This window comes from Perca flavescens, chromosome 16, assembly GCF_004354835.1.
Source record: "Perca flavescens isolate YP-PL-M2 chromosome 16, PFLA_1.0, whole genome shotgun sequence".
Classification (NCBI taxonomy): Eukaryota; Metazoa; Chordata; class Actinopteri; order Perciformes; family Percidae; genus Perca; species Perca flavescens.
The window spans coordinates 4,004,547-4,021,703 of NC_041346.1; the positions used below are offsets into that span (position 1 = coordinate 4,004,547).

A 17,157-nucleotide genomic window follows, 5' to 3' on the forward strand; every position below is an offset into this window, starting at 1 on the left:
TGTGGTGATGCGCAATGTGCTATAGGTGTTTGGTACTGGCAATTTGTTTTGTCATGGTTCATGTAGTTTAACTGCATATCGAATCAAAAAATTCACTTTATTTATTTTTTTTATTCACGAAATTGTTCAGCCCTACTTTGGTTAGAGTGACTGAGTTTGGAAGTCCGAACCCTAACTCGTGTCATATTTCTAATATTTCCAGGGACTTGGGTAAGGCGTTCCCTCTGCTGCGCCTGCTGGACGTGTTCGGCATCGTGAACGGCAGCCACCTGTCCTCTCTGAAGAAGGAGCTGCCTCTGGTCAGCATCAACACGCTGCCGTTCTCCAGCATCGCCCGGCCCACGCCGGCCACCGCCCCCAGGCCCGTCGACTACCTCATGTGGAACACCAAATGTCGACTGAGGTTCACCCCGTTACTGCCCCACTTCTACGTCCAGCCCGTGGTGCGGTGATGGAGCCGTGTTTCAGTGCTTGTTGCTGCTATAGAAGATGGTTGTTGTTTTTAGCGTTGGCTGGCATTAAGGGTTCTAAAGTCACACACCTGACTAAGCCGTTTTTTAAAGTACTCAACATGCAAGCTTGTAGAGCAAATGTAAGACTTCATTAAGGAATGTCAGATTTGGATGTTGAATCCGGTTCTTGTTGGAATGTTTTAACACAAATGTTTAATAGATTTTTGAATCTGTTTAAGGTTCTAATAATGTGTTTATTTAAATATTTTGTAAGGAAAACATGGTGTAAAAGACTCGTATGAAATGTTGACTTCTGTCAGATGTAAGATGTCTTCAGATACAGTACAAGTCAAAAGGTTGGACACACTATTATTTCATTCAAGCGAATGGGGAAAGTTTGTCCAAACCTTTGGACTGGTACTGCATATGGGACAGATCACTCCTGAGACATTTGAGTAATACTATTGGACACATATGTCTTGTTCTCAGCTGTAATAATGACCGAGCAGGTGATTTTACTGAGTGAAGAAGTTTTAATGTGAAATGAAGAATGTGGATCTTGAATCTCCTAACTGTTGATATTGGTATTCCTGTTGAAGCCCAGTGTTGCTGAACAGACAGTACGTTTGTGTGCAGGCTTCCACTGTCTGGCTGTGTGCTACTGTAATAACTGGACCAGGTTGTCTGCTCTCCAGCTGGACAGTAGTTGCTTTTTATGATGAGCTCATTATGTCCCTGTAGATGTGCTGTATGTTTAATGCTCCGTATCACCATTTCTCATATTGTCTCTTGGACTGAATATTTAGGAATGGGAGTTTTTTTTTTTTTTTTTTTTTTACTTGGGAACTGTTCATTTTCCCTTCTGAGTCTTAACAAGTAAACGAATGAAACCCAAACTTCTGTGTCGGAGTTTGTTTTTGTTTGAAGTCCTAGCAGTTTGTCAAACAAACAAAATATGAAAGTTGGGCCTGAAAGTTCATATGTGACCTTGAAAGTAATATTTTTGACAAAGAATTCATGATGTGGTTTTCATCAGCAAGTGTGTGTGTGTGTATATATACATACTATTAAAAATGGTACATACCTACATGTATGCATACACTTACATACACACAAGACATGTATAGATCAATGAAATTCCTCTGACTACTGGGTGGCCGTGGCTCAGGTGGTAAGAGTGGTTGCCTACCAATCAGAAGGTTGGGGGTTCCACCCCTGGCCCTGCAGTCCCAAGTCTAAGTGTCCTACTGCAAGACACTGCACCCTGAATTTCCTTCAATGCTGTTTCATCGGACTTAATAAGTGAATGTTTATCTGATGATTTTGTACAGCAGCCTCAGCCTCCAGTGTGTGAATGGTTCCTGTACTATGTAAAAGCGTTAGAAAGTCTAGAAAAGCGATACGTAAATATACTTACAATTTACATTCCTGTACATGCCACATTTAATTAATCAGAGCCTTCAAGTAAAAGTAACAATACAACAATGTAAGTCCTAATTAAAAGTACAGTACACGTATTATGGGTTCGGCAGTAGCGTGTCCCCAGGGACGTACAGACATTTGGAGGGGCTACTGCTCTAATCTGGGGCAATAACTAGTAAAGGTAAATAATAAAAACTGTAGCTCAAACCTGAACAAAACCACAGCTCTCTGCACGGCTAGATACCGGTATCACCGTACCAGCCAAGGCAAATGTCTTAGTGTGTGTTTTGTAATGTAGGTAAACTGACCTTCGGCTTGACTCTTTTACCCACACCCAGTCAACAGTGGTTTCATTAGTAATACACCGACTGGAAGTGACAATGAGGCAGTAGTGAGTTTGAATAAGCACAATACAAGCATTTCTTTTTCCATTTCACTTTATCTGATTCAAAAACAAAGCACATCCTAACACACTGACACAATATACTCATGAGGAACGCTGCATATTACAATTTCCTGATTGTTTTTGGAAACTAGTCCTAAAAAAAAAAAAAAAAAAAAAAAAAAAGGCAGAGAGGGGTTATATATATATACAAGTTGAAACAAAAAAAAAAAAGTTAAACTGATCAAGTGGAATTACAAGTGCACACAAGAGACCGACTAGATTTGTATTCAATATTTGAAATCATTACGACTACACCACCACGTTGGTCAGACTGTGATTTAGAATTTCAGCATCACCATATACAGCATCGTTTAAGCATTTAGTTTCATGTGGCTTTACTGGTTAAAAGCCATTTGTTTGTTTCACTTCATATCAGATATAGTATACACCCTGTAGTTTTGGATGTGGAAATAGGCACATGCTGCCATTTCAGGAGCACTCCTAAAGCTAAACATCCGGTCTTTGAAAGGTTACAAGACATACTTTTGACCTAAACATGCCCCTTTAAAGCATGGTGTTTTTAGTGCATTTCAATCTGTTTTTGTCTTTCTTAATCAAACTTAATTCGTAGCTCAAATGGCTTAAAAGAGCTAGAAAAAATATAAGCTTTGTTCCAAAAATATCTTTAGTCATCAAACAAGACGTAACAGACAGCCACTGGGCTTTCAGTTAACCATATAGATAAACCTTTATACAAGCACAAATTAAGACTTTTGAAAGTCTGGTAATCTATACAAATCCCATTTGCAGAGCCAAACGACATCACCCAGTGCCTTCCATTACCAGGAACACCCACACTAGATTTATTTTGACTCAATCCCCCACACACACCGTCCTGCTGCCACAAAAGTACCAAGTGTCATTAATCTGTTGCTGAAAATAATCCACCAAATGCACCATTTCCTCCTGTTTGAGTAGTGTTCATTAAAAAAAAGGAGTTTTTATTATTATATTTGTGAGCTGTTTTCCAAGACTTATGTCTTCAGTAAGAACAAATGGACTTAGGGTTGAGTGACACAGACCGCTTGGGAGGTCAGAAAGTAGTGAGTCGGACTCATTTTGAGATTTGTTGACAATAAAAATATATATATATATAGAATAACTTCATTCTTATCAATTAAAGGTCATTAACTGAAAGCTACACGGGTGTGAAAGCACAACACAAAATGTAATCTGAAATACATTGTTGGATACAAATTCAATCCCTCTGCTCTCTGTTGATGTGATGCATTGAAAGACAGTCAATAGTAACATACTTTAAATATTGCTTAACACAGTATCTCTAAAATGTATCAAAGCCATTAGAACACAGAGGATCAAAACCTGGTCTAACCTGGGGATAGTGGAATAGAGAATGAAAAGCAAAAGAAAAAAAAAAAAAAAAAAGGAGTTGGAAATAGTTTGTGAAAATGCACACATTCAATAAAACAATAGCAACAATAATACCTTTTTTCCCCCCCCAGGTATAAAAATATTTAACACTTGCGCAGGCTAAAAGGTGAAGAGCCCCATCCCTTTAAACAGCTGGCCTGAGAGACACCAGTCCAGTGTCGGGTTCTCTGGACTCTTCTCAGTTTTCGAGATCGACGGTCCGGAGCTGATCCTCCTCGCTCATGCTGAGTGTAGCGATGGCGCCGTCGTTGAACTCGAACGAAGTCCCGCCGTCGACCACCATGCAGGCGTCCCAACACCGTGAGCGGACAGACACCCTGAAGCATTGGAGGCATCATTACATTCAAAAGAAAAGGTACACCTTTACAGCTTCTTTAAAAGTTCAATTTCAATTCAGTTTAAAATTCAGTGTCAAAATCATAACCAACGTTAGCGCCACGGTGTGCTCATATGCTTTTTGGTTTTTCCCCTTACCTTTGTTGTGTTATATATCTTTTTGTGCACGTTATAGGTTTACAAAGTCAAAAAGCCCAAAGTCCCCCCCAAAGGGAGTTAAGCGTGCGGTGTACTCGGCGTTCCCGACCTGTCGAGCGCCCGTGTGATGTCATGGGAGCGCCCTAACTGTTTATACTGGCACGTGGTGGTTGCCACCAGTTGCAGTCTTCTCCTGAACAGAGGTGGCGCTACTGAGAAAAGGCTACCGACTTTGCTATTTCTACGGACTAGAAGAAGAAGAAAAAGGTCAACGATGGCAGAACTGGCAGCAGCGTTGACGTCAATGTTTCGATTTGATTGGATGACCTACTCCGTCGTATCAAGCCTTTCATTCACCATAAAAGAACTCTTCTTAACCCAGTAAGTTTACAAGAGAGACTTGCAGTCACTCTGAGTCCTGGCATCCGGTTGCCCTCGAACTCGTCCAGGCTTCCTGTTTTCCGCTTTGTTGTGCGCCGCTGATCCCGCACAGAGCTCAACATCTATTGCCGGAAGAGACTACCGATGAAGTAGTGAAGAAGGAGCAAGAGAACAGCAGAAGAGATCAACGAAGGTCGCCCGTACCTATTCGAGCCTGAATACATGGACGAGGAGCTACAACTAATGGAGGAGAGTCGGAGAGCTAGCTAGCTAGCTAGCTAGCAGCGAGGAGCAGAGAGTAGAAGCCATCAGACAATTTAAATAAACTCCTGGGTTACTTACAAACTTTTTTTTTGAAAATTAAACCATGTAAACCTATTCTGGTACAACCTCTGAATACAATGATGAACCTGAAAATGAGCATAATATGGAGGGATTTAGGTTTGGTTCTGACACTGAGAAAGAATTCACTAACTTGCTGGCGAAGCCTCTCTGCCGACTGCTGGAGAAGACTCGGTTGACGATGGGCTCCCTGATGCTGTAGAACAAACGTCTCTCATCCGGACTGAACACCAGAGACTCGTTGTATTCGTCAGTAACTGAAGACACACACACACACACACACACAAACACACACACCATTGTCACATAAAAACAAAGTGGCAAAAACAATTGCAAAAGTATATACAGGAGGATCAACTCACCCTTTTCGATGAAGTCACGATTTAGCGGGATATCAAGACCTGTTTGAGACTTCCCTGAGAAAAGATAAGTTTGTCAGTGAAGTTAGGTGATGCATTTGGAGAACAAAACATGGTTCATAGACTTCATTTTAAAATCAAGACCTGCAGACATGCGGTACGTACCGATTTTTAGAACCTCCTCCACAGATTGTTCAACAAGTTTGTTGATGTTATATGACCTGACCAAGAGAGAGAAAACACTGAAGAGCAGACAAGTGGATTAAAGGGTAACTTTGTTTTTTTCCTTCAACCTGGACGCTACTTTCCTACAGTATGTTTGTCTAAGTGACTGATGGGAACAACTATCTTTGAAATCAGTCCATTATTAAGCAAGACTGCTGAAGTCTGGAGCAGCAAAAAAGGTACAATGTAACGTTATTTTCAATTTAGTGCTTGTTTTGCCACTGACAGGCTCAGATTATTATTCTAAGTGTCTGACAACATTATGAAAAGGATCCCTACGAGGTCGAAACTTTTTGTTAAAGAGTAAGATCCTTTTTGTTTAACAAGAAACCCGAAAACTGCCAAACCCAGACTCCATTGATATAAACTTATCAAAAGCAGTCTTGGTTCATCTTTCCACTGTTCCAACAATCACCACTCTGGTTTTGGTTGAAATAAACCCTTAATTCACCTATTTACATGTGGAAATACGCTGGCTCTATACACACTAAAAGTAGTGATTATTTACATGGAGCCTGGGGAGTTTGGCAATGGCGATTTCTGAGCGGTTTCTGGTTTAAACAAAAAAACAGGTTACCTTCCGTAATGTTGTCAAACACTTAGAGTAACAATCTGAGCCTCTCAGTGGCAAAACAGCACTTTTGGTGGACAGACATTGACGATGGGCCTTCGCCCTATAGGGTTACATTGCAGCCTGGTTTGGGGCTCAAAGATTCTTGTTCACATTAGTCCCTTAGACACCAATGCATAGGAAAATAGGGTCCAGGTTGGAAAAAAATAAAGAATTACCCTTTAATAAAGGATTTAACACATGGGAATTTCATAACACTAGTGTCTCCCCTGTTCTTTGTGACCATGGTGGGAAATCTGTAGCAGGAAAAGGTAACCCTCTCCTTGATTTCATGTTGTTTATGGAGAAGGAGAACCAGGAAATGCAACGCTACCAAGCCACGGCCGAGCGAAGTATAGTTAAAATTTTTCGAGAGGTGCGCGTCAGGCTAAGGCCTAAGGTCCGGTTTGGGCCCGTGTCTCCACGTACCTACGTACGTAGCCACGGCGTAGATTTTACGCAGAAGCATAAATTACGCTTTAGGCATGAGTGAAACATTTAATGTCAAGTTGAAAGTCAAGTACAGTGAAATTTACCAGGCTTTGGATCCCGTTCCTGTACAAATGCTGAGTCCTGAACTCTTCTGCTTTTCCCACGGGCCGTCATCCACAGAGATCTCATAGTAGGAAGCCCTATGAAGTTAACATGGGGTTTAAAAGGAGTTCAACGTCACCCTGTGGTAGACAGTTATGTGCATCGGTTAGGATGACAGAGGTACCTGGAGGACAGAGATTCTCCGATGAAGATTTCATTCAGGCTTCTGATCGGGAGGAGTCTAGGTTTGGAGACGCTGTCATGTAGTGTTCCTGTCCCTGAGAAATGCCACCGAATTAGTAGAAGAACAGCGAGAGAATAAAAACATCAACTGAAACATTACTGTTCAAACGTGTGGAATCTGACAACTGAAAAGGCAGAAGGATCCCTTTGGACAACAATTAAATAAGAATAGAAGAAATCAGCAATCTTTGGTAAAACAAACTGGAAGCTTAGCATCAAAATGTGTGCAGATTTAAACAGGAACAGGTTCCTGTTTCAGTCTCAAGTGCACAATAATGCGGCCAATAACACGCTGGAATTAATAGGCAACATGTTTAGCAAAGCTCAACTTCACAACAGAAGCACCATAATACTATGGACTGACATATCACAGCTTAAACATCTTCAACCTTACCACTGAGTAGACTGGAGAGGGCGAAATCGACCAAAATTAAGTCACAATCTTGAATTTTGAATTTAAAAAATGGAATCGTCGATACTGCCACGCCCCCATGTCACTTGTTGAAGTGCTGAGAGTCAGTCGACCTCCTGTAACTTAGCTAGAGCCAGTCAAAAGTTAGCATGGCAACTGTAAACTCACCTAAAGGATTATTAGGAACACCTATAAGATTTCTCATTAATGCAATGATCTAATCAACCAATCACATGGCAGCAGCTTCAATGCATTTAGGGGTGTGGTCCAGGTCTAGACAATCTCCTGAACTCCAAACTGAATGTCAGAATGGGAAAGAAAGGTGATCTAAGCAACTTTGAACGTGGCATGGTTGTTGGTGCCAGACGGGCTGGTCTGAGTATTTCACAATCTGTTCAGTTACTGGGATTTTCACCCACAACCATTTCTAGGGTTTACAAAGAATGGTCTGAAAAAGGAAAAACATCCAGCATGCTGCAGTCCTGGGGGGCGAAAATGCCTTGTTGATGCTAGAGGTCAGAAGAGAATGAGCCGAGTGATTCCAACAGATAGAAGATCAACTTTGACTCAAATAACCACTCGTTACAACCGAGGTATGCAGCAAAGCATTTCTGAAGCCACAACACGCACAACCTTGAGGCGGATGTGCTACACCTCCACTACATCTCCACTAAAAATAGGAAAATGAGGCTACAATTTGCACAAGCTCACCAAAATTGGACAGTTGAAGACTGGAAAAATGTTGCCTGGTCTGATGAGTCTCGATTTCTGTTGAGACATTCCAATGGTAGAGTCAGAATTTGGCGTAAACAGAATGAGAACATGGATCCGTCATGCCTTTTTACAACAGTGCAGGCTGGTGGAGGTGGTGTACTGGTGTGGGGGATGTTTTCTTGGCACACTTTAGGCCCCTTAGTACCAACTGGGCATCGTTTAAATGCCACAGCACACCTGAGCATTGTTTCTGACCATGTCCATCCCTTTATGACCACCATGGACCCATCCTCTGATGGCTACTTCCAGCAGGATAATGCACCATGTCACAAAGCTTGAACCATTTCAAATTGGTTTCTTGAACATGACAATGAGTTCACTGTACTAAAATGGCCCCCACAGTCACCAGATCTCAACCCAATAGAACATCTTTGGGATGTGGTGGAACGGGAGCTTTGTGCCCTGGATGTGCATCCCACAAATCTCCATTAACTGCAAGATGCTATCCTATCAATATGGGCCAACATTTCTAAAGAATGCTTCCAGCACCAATGAATGAATGAATCAATGCCACGAAGAATTAAGGCAGTTCTGAAGGCAAAAGGGGGTCAAACACAGTATTAGTAGCCTGGTGTTCCTAATAATCCTTTAGGTGAGTGTAGATGCTGGAGTAGTAGTATTTTGGATTTCCAGTGAGTTATGTTGACAACGTTCGCGACAAAAAAGCCACAGTTTGCAAGCTCTGCTATATATATGTGCGTGTACCATATTCTGTGCGTTTACCATTGCACATTAGCCTAGCAGCTAGCGGATATTCCTTCTGCTTATAGCTTTATCCCAACAAAACCGCATGGTTGAATTTCAGCCTGCATGCACGTTTTGTAGCCTAAACAGAGCAGCTTATTTTGGTTATATTAGAGAGAGCAACAAGTTAGCGGACTGCTGAGTCGCCCTCTTTGTTATCGGTCTGCTCAGCTGCTGTGCTGGCTCAATGGTGTTTTAAACCCCCAACTAAGGCTTCAAGGCAACGCTGCGACTGTCGTCTTCAACCATAACCATTGCCTAATCCTAGTGCCTTCCAGGCAGCGCTACTTTATTGACAAATTGTCAAGTTTCCAATTGACTGAAGATATGTTATTGTTACATTATGTTGTTAATAAATGTTTTAAATTTGACAATGTAATGTGGTACATTGCGAACAAAGGTCAGATATTATATTGCATAAACGTCTAGTCTAAAAATGGCATAGCAACCTGTGCTTTAAAAAAATTGAGACTTGAATCGAACCGTGACCTTAGAATCGAAAATGTAATCGAATCGAGGATTTGGAGAATCGTGACACCCCTAATCGAGAGTCACTCACGCTCTCCTGGACTGGAAAACAAATTCAAAATGCAAGTTCCAACAATATTCTCCCGTCATGCAACCCTGTGGGGACATTGACTATATGGAAGTTTGAATTATTTCATTCTTCTTCCACTGGGGCCCAAACTATTTTAAATGCAAATAATACATCAGGTATCTGAATGATACAGTGTTTATCATTGTGAAAATATTTATTACTGAAGGAAAGAAGAAAAATATCAATATAAGAGTTGATTCCAAACGCCTGAACGGTAGTGTACATATTGATGAAGTTCCTAACTGAAAGTCAATAGCAGCCCATTATTGACAATCTAACTCCAAGTCACACAGTCAGACAGGAACACACGATGGGTGCTGGAGACGTACTTTGGTGACGGCCCATGGTGGTGATGCGGTGAGCTTGGCTGTGCTGCTCCAGGCTCAGCTGCTGCTCATGCAGGTCCACGGGGGTGGGATTGATTCCTGTGCCCTCTAAGTGCAGACGGATCCTCTGACGCCACAGCCACCTGAACACAGCACAGGAGAGGTGAGGGGACAACGTCTGCTGTACAGAGCACCATTTGGCTTAAACTAAACCAGTGGGTCATCTTTTAAAATCAGTGATTTTCAACCACTGTGCCGCGGCACACTAGTGTGCCGTGAGAGATCGTCCTGTATGCCGTGGGAAATTATCCGATTTTACTTAATTGGTCCAACAAATTTTTTTATTGAATTACTGCAAATAATTTTCCATTGTTGCGCATCTGTGCCTCAATATGATGACTGGCAGAGAAATTAAATACTATTCTGTGTCAGTAGGTGGCAGTATAGCGCAATAATGACCTTGTTGATTTAAGACAATAGAATTACTGCCAGCAGGGAAGTAATTTTGCGACCAAAATTTGAGAGTGTGCGACTGAATTTTACATCCAGTCGCACATATGCGACCAGTAAATTTGCCCCCTTTTTTACACATTAAACGTTGACATTTCGGTACCTGAGAGCGCGTAAGCGCAAGCTTATCTGTCCTCTCTGAAAGTTGACAGAGAGCAGAGCTCTGATACACACGCAAACACTCGCACACACGCAGAGCTGCAGACGATGCAAACTACGTCGGCTCTGCAGCTTTGTGGAAGTCACAGTGAGTCACAGAAATGCCGATAAAGTGATTTCAAGTGTGTTTACAGTTTTTCATAACTTCAAGCAGACAGCGTTAGCTGCGATATGATATTAATGGCGAGCCGAAAGCGGTCGCGGTGCGTCTGACGTTACACTTCCTCGGAGCCGAGCAGGCACAGCAGTGGTTTCTGTGCCCTGGTGACTGACTGACAGGCTGAGGTTGTAAGGCAAGGCAACTTTATTTCTGCAGCACCTTTTGGTTGTGCTAGCTAAAATTTTCAGTTGGGGGACACTATGCTCCTAATGAAAAAAGTTAGTCTGGAGCCCTGCTGCCACCTTTCGCGCGCATCCCGCAGTGACAGGATGTAAGCAGTAGGGCCGAGATCATCGATGTAAGCCAGCAAAAGCGATGTATACATTTTAAAAAAGGAAAAATGCAGATTCTGATTATTAGGCTACAATGTGTCATTTTTGGTTGGTGGTGTGCCGCGGGATTTTTTTAAAGTAAAAACTGTGCCGTGGCTCAAAAAAGGTTGAAAACCACGGTTTTAAATATTGTACAGTTATATTCTGAAGACTATGGTGAATGCAGTGAGAACAGCTTGATAAGTTATTAAATAAAAAAAATAAAAATCAACAATGAATTTAAACATATTGAACATCTGAATGCACTTTTATTGCACCAAAAAGGCTGTATCGCTGTGTTATCGACTTTCACTGCGGATATGACCCCCTCAGTGTAGGCGGGATTCTCAACTGATCGCCATAGCGAAGACGGATGAAAACTGCTGTGGCATAATCTTTAATTCACTCGCTGAATCCTTTCCCTTTTATCGTCAACCAAAGAGGCACATCTGCTTCTTCGATTGCAAACCGTAAACCTTGCGGGCTAAATTTATTTATTCTTTTTTTTTTTTAATCTGGGTCAAAGGAATAAAAATATTGAGGTCACTATTTAAAACCCCCGGGATTGTGCAGGAAGTTTGATGTCGCGCTAGTGACAATTCTCTCTGACCAATCAGTGTTTAATGTAATCTTTTAGCATCAGCTCAGCTCGCTTGGAACCTCAAGGTGGTATCTCAAAGAAAGTGCATGGTATTATTCACAACTTTTGCTAATGGAAAAACAAATAGGAGCAAGTTAAGTAGAGTCTAGTCGAGCCGTACCATGCTAGACTTGGGCCGACGTAAAATTTACATTGGTTTGTTTTGAAGACTCAAGTTTGGCTCGCATTCTTGGCTTTTTGAAACCGGACTTGACGATTATTGGATTAGAGGGTGGATCTGGGGAGGATGACACAGGGAAGCCAGTGTTGTTTATGGTTCCAATGGCGCAGTCCAATACGCAATCCTATGTCCTGATTGACAGGTTGGCGTGTCGCCCTTAAGCATCTGCTGCTTATTATCTATTGTAAAATAAATATCTAAACAGATATTGATCTAAAAATCACCAAATCAATGGTTTTACTAAACTCTGTCTTGCACTTAAATTAAAAAAAATCCTGAGCAGCCGGTTTCAAATAAATCTCAGATAAAGTGACCTGTAATAGCAGTTAGGCGATTTCTAAGGGACACAGTAACTGGATTTAATCTATCCCACAGAGTCTCAAGACACAGCAGTGGGGTTTTAGAATCCACGTGACTTTTTCCAGACAACACAGGTTTAAACTTCTCTTGAACTCTAAGCTAATAACAGAGCAACAGCCCCAAGTTGTTTACCAATGTACAGACAACAGCAGTGAGACATTTTGGGGATTTTCTGCATGACCCTGTGACCATAAATATAAAACAGATGTGACATGGCATTCTGACTTTCCATTCTGGGATGGAACCACAGGGTGGTCATCTTACCTGGGTGAAGTATTAGAATTGCTGCAATTGGACCCTATGGTCAAAGAGGCTCATGTTGTCTTTATAGTCCTTGTATTTCTCTACAAATACATCAATACTGTTTTTCTTTCAAAAATAAATGAGCATAAGACAACATTGCCTGTCTAGAATGAACTAAAAAAAAACAAAGATTTTGGTAGAATTTGGATTATTATAGCTCCAGTAGAAGAAAATTTGCATTCAATAACAAAGATGATTAATGAAAATGTGCATTTATATTGCAGATAATTTTATTTTTTTAAATTTTGCCTGAATTTAATATGTAATTACGGTCTTTTATATTCTGGTGGTGTAATTACTGTCTTTTATATTCTGGTTAATAAACTAGATTAAGCAATATCTTTAACGCAGAAATCCTAAATAGATTCAGATTACAGATTACACGTTAGTGTTAGGGTTATAATAATAACATGGTTATAACATTAACTAAACATTACCTTTAAACTAAATCAGCTAAAAAAATCAATGCTGTTGAGCGCTAGCAGTTACGTTGACTTAAGTTAAAACTCAGCTGGTCCGTTTGTAGTCAACAGTCAAGCTACGTAGTTCACTGACCTTTCTGTAGTTTTAGTTAAAGTGCTCATATTATGCTCATTTTCTGGTTCGTGATTGTATTTAGAGGTTATATCAGAATAGGTTTGCATGGTTTAATTATCAAATAACACTATATTTTTGTTGTACTGCACATTGCTGCAGCTCCTCTTTTCACCCTGTGTGTTGAGCTCTCGGTTTTAGCTAGGCGAACATTATAACGTGTGTTACAAAGTGACGAGCGTTTGTCACGGAAGTAAAGGCTGGACTACAATAGAGCCGTTTGGAACAGTGTTTTCTGTTGGAGATGGTGAGTCTCTATGGGGTCGACTTTGGGCTTTTCACTTTGTAATCTTATTACATGCACACAAAAAAAGATATATAACAATAAAAGAAAGGGAAAAAGCCAAAAAGCATAATATGAGCACTTTCACCTACGTATACGTAAATAAGCGTCTCATCTACTCTATACTGACGTGTGGAAAGTGATGCCAGCCTCCCTAGTCACTTTGGTCCTTTTGGTGAAGGTGCTGCACAGCTGATGTTATATATCAGCTGTGCATATACGTTTCTGCCCATAGGCTACAGTACCCAGGTAAGATGGCGGACAGTTATCCCATTAGTTATGACATCATTTCATCATGTCTGTGTTTTATATATATATATATATATATTATATATATATATATATATATATATATATATATATATATATATATATATATATATTTATTTTGGTAGTCGCTTACAAAGTAACTAACTCACTTGTAGGTTGTCACTATTATGAGATGGGAAAAGATGATTGAAGTTAAGTGACAGAGCACCCACAGGAGAACAGGGTAGCACGTTCACTAGAAGAAAGTCACAGTACAACAGCGCTTGGATTATTTGTGGGGAAATACGCACCTGAACTCACCACGACAGAGTTTCGCCAGTGCCTCTGGGAAGACATGAGTGTACCGCACAGGCAGGCACAGATGACCTTCTGACCTATAGTTAAAAGAGAGAAATGTAACGGACGCAGGCAAATCTAGGAGGACTGTTAAATAGTAACAACGTAAAGTAATGACATTACATTATGTGTCAGGCTTACTCTCGAGTGCTTATAGACAAACTTCCTAAAGAATTTTCCCCACTTCTTGATAAAGAGCCACAGTATATCAGGTCTGATTGTTCTTTACACATATAACAATCCAAGCCCTTACCGAAAAGTGCAGTTCAGTGTTTTACCTCTCAGGGTCTGTATTAACTCCAACAACTGGTTTGTCCTTGCTTAAAACCTTACTGGCAACAAGTAGCATTGTCCCATCACCTAACAAAACAAACTGCAGTTAGAGAACTTGCATTGTGTATGTGCGTGTGTTGTCTGAAGCCTTTGTTCATGTGACTTTTTGCCCTCTCGGTTGAATAAGTTAAAGTACTGCCCATTGTGTACATCATGCCTGGGCACAAAAGTTGGTGTTCAAGGAGGATTATGTTATACAGTGTTCATTTATTCAACAAATAGTATAGATAATACTGTTAAATATAGTAGATTTAATATATTGATAAAAACTGTAGCCAACATTTACCATTTTTGACTTTCCTGGACTTAATGACATGTACTGCCTATATACTGTGTTTGTAATGAATTAATGGCAGAGTAGGGCTAAAGAACAAAAGAAATTCCTACCTCCAGCAGAGATAATGGCATCTGCCCATCGAACTACTTCTTCATCATATTCTCCTCTCTTCACAACTTGTACCTCAATGCCTTGTCCCCTGCAAACACACAATTATAAAAACAATCCTTTATGTCTCAAAAAGATTCACTTCCCTGTGTGCTTCTTGGGAATGTGGCTGTGATAATCTTCCTGTGACGGGCCACATCTTACCGCAGGCTCTTCACAATGTGTTCCACATTGTTAGTGTGGATGTTGTGTCTTTCCATCAGGCCGCTGTAGCTGGAGCCCTTCATAGCAAGCTGCAAAACAGACAACGAATGTAAATAGCAAAAGTGCTCGTTTTGCGTTGGAGGTCACAAGCGTGCCTGGAAGTGAAAGACACTCTTACCAGCTGTTTAAAGTCCTCTTCAGAGAGCCCCGCATAGCGATACCGCTGCAGTTCAAACTCATATCGCGTAGTCTTTGTAACCACTGCTACTTTTTCCGGTTTGAATCCAGCTTTTTGCTGCGATGAGACGTTGCATACTGAAGTGTGAACGGGGCGAAGGGAGTTTCCACACAGCAGGCTCACAGCTCGATTCCCAAGGCACACAAACTTTGCCACCGAGCGGCGAGTCATTCTTACAAGTGAACACACAACCATGAACTCAATTACATGGCCAAATAGACGCGTTGAATGACGGCTCTGCGGTTACGTAGCCGACATACTGGGTCATATGTCATTCCTCTGGTCAGGTGAAGTTATTATTATTGTCCAGTCACAGAAGTCGGGGAGGTAAAAGAAGTCACACACACACACACACACACACAGCTGCGACGGAAGGTGACCTGCTCTAACGTTACCTAGCGAGCTGTTGGGGACCCGTTTATAACTTGGAGATATTACTTTCCAAATGGAGAGTTTCCTCAGCCGAGTTAATAAAAAAAAACACCAATAACAACAGTCAGCTCGCCATTTAACTGAAGTTAGTAACCCTTCTAACCGTATTTAGTACGGTTCAAAGATAGCGTTACGTTAACGTTCCCAGCTGAGCTTACCAAAGCTAAACGTCGATAGCAGTTTGCTTACAAGACGTAAGCGAGTGGTCCTATTACAATTCCGACTGGGTCTACTCTTACCACACACCACACTTGAGCTTTGCCACAGTCCTCATGTCCAAAATATTTTTAAACACGTTACCAGGTGAGAATAATAAACGAGAACACTGTATGTACGCTGCACGTACCATGCAACTTGGTACGTACCCTACGTCATATATATCTATGGCATGGTTGTACGTACGCTACGTCATGACCATTTTTGAGGTTTATTTGTGGTTGGTAAACAACTAATTGGTGCATTACCGCCACCAACTGGTACGGAGGGTGAATCACAATGTCTAATAGTTCCTACTGCCAACAATATTGCAAGCATTTTTATTCTGTGTAAACTGATAATTCACCGAGCTTCGGTAATACCTGTAATTTTGCACCTGTGTTTGATTGCTTTCCTGCTATAGAGTTTGGTTGATATTACTAAAAGGCATAACGTTTGGAATTCTAGTGGTAAGCAGTGCACTATATTACAAACAATACAATTAGCAGACAAGTCATGCAGATGCTAAATACACCACAAAACCAACCAACCAACCTTATAACTTTTATAACACCTTAATGACGAGTCCAAATGGTTCCACTTTATTTGAGGTCAAGGGAATTATTCATGACACTGTTATAAAAGCGTTTGACATTGTAATCAAACTTTACAACATCTTTATGACAAGTCCAAATTCTTTCACTTCAGTTGAGGTCAAGGAAAAATATTCACGACACAATTATAGTAGTCTCATGACAGTCAATGTAAAAACCAACCACTTATGATAGTTTAATGTAATGTTAACACACAAGGCTAAATAGTTTATTTGAGTTTGAGGATTAGGCCTGCTATGACATATTTATGTTGTGTGGGTTGATGTCAAGTTGTCATAACACTGACATTATTGTCTTGGTTAATGTCAAGTTGTCGTAACACTGACATTATTGTCTTGGTTAATGTCAAGTTGTTGTAACACTGAGATTATTGTCTTGGTTAATGTCAAGTTGTCATAACACATACATTGCTGTCTTGGATAATGTCAAGTTTTCATAACACAAACATCTCATACAATGCTAAGTTAGCATTAAATATGTCATCATTTACATTCATAAACATTCATAAAGACTACTCCATGTTCATGACATAGTGTCATGTCATGGTTATGATAGTGTCATGTAAGTCTTAAGCACATCCGTTCAAAGTGTTATCGATAATTCTTAGTGGTTTTGTCACTGTGAGCAACCCGTTAATAATTACACATAAAATATGGATAAGTGCAGCTGTAAATACAATTTTGAGTGAACTTGAGTGTTTGACAGTAGCTCTACCTGTACTTAAGGGATTAAAATACTTCCAACGCATGGTCTGTATCTCAAATAGAGCATATTTCTGTCTTCGATCTATGGAGCTATGACCAGGGGCGTCGGACTGGGGGGGAAAGGGGGACTGAGTACCCAGGGCCCTCATGTGAGGAGGGCCCAAAAAAGATGCTAGAATGAATAGCTGTGGAGGTGGGGAGGGGCCCATAGA

At 40.8% G+C, this 17,157-nt stretch overlaps 2 protein-coding genes across 4 annotated transcripts in view; one reads left to right on the plus strand and one right to left on the minus strand.

Annotated features, from left to right (window-relative positions):
* The window catches only part of skp2 (S-phase kinase-associated protein 2, E3 ubiquitin protein ligase), a 9,419-nt gene extending 8,082 nt beyond the window's left edge, over positions 1-1,337 (plus strand). For both annotated transcript variants that reach the window (XM_028601855.1, XM_028601856.1), the window contains exon 10: positions 203-1,337. In XM_028601855.1, the coding sequence (XP_028457656.1) occupies positions 203-452 (250 nt within the window). In that variant the 3' untranslated portion in view covers positions 453-1,337. The remainder of the gene's footprint in view (positions 1-202) is intronic.
* A 956-nt stretch (positions 1,338-2,293) lies between these two features.
* On the minus strand, positions 2,294-15,808 carry nadk2 (NAD kinase 2, mitochondrial). Of its 2 annotated transcripts, none has more exons than XM_028602412.1 (12): positions 14,941-15,808; positions 14,763-14,851; positions 14,561-14,649; positions 14,119-14,200; positions 13,795-13,878; positions 9,737-9,876; positions 6,821-6,914; positions 6,639-6,734; positions 5,433-5,488; positions 5,271-5,324; positions 5,042-5,165; positions 2,294-4,028 (listed from the first exon to the last, which is right to left on the minus strand). In XM_028602412.1, exons 1-12 carry the CDS (start codon positions 15,193-15,195, stop codon positions 3,890-3,892), a joined length of 1,302 nt encoding a protein of 433 aa, XP_028458213.1. In that variant the 5' UTR covers positions 15,196-15,808; the 3' UTR covers positions 2,294-3,889. The 2 variants fall into 2 exon arrangements, with proteins under 2 accessions (XP_028458213.1, XP_028458212.1); XM_028602411.1 differs by having other exon boundaries at positions 5,433-5,509.
* Positions 15,809-17,157: the final 1,349 nt, after the last annotated feature.

Coding starts and splice junctions, on each gene's coding strand:
- nadk2 (XM_028602411.1), bottom strand. CDS start 15,195: ATGGTTGTGTGTTCACTTGTAAGAATGACTCGCCGCTCGGTGGCAAAG. Junction 6,915..9,736: donor CACCATGGGCCGTCACCAAA/GTACGTCTCCAG, acceptor GGCATTTCTCAG/GGACAGGAACACTACATGAC. Junction 5,510..6,638: donor GGAACGGGATCCAAAGCCTG/GTAAATTTCACT, acceptor TCTGCTCTTCAG/TGTTTTCTCTCTCTTGGTCA.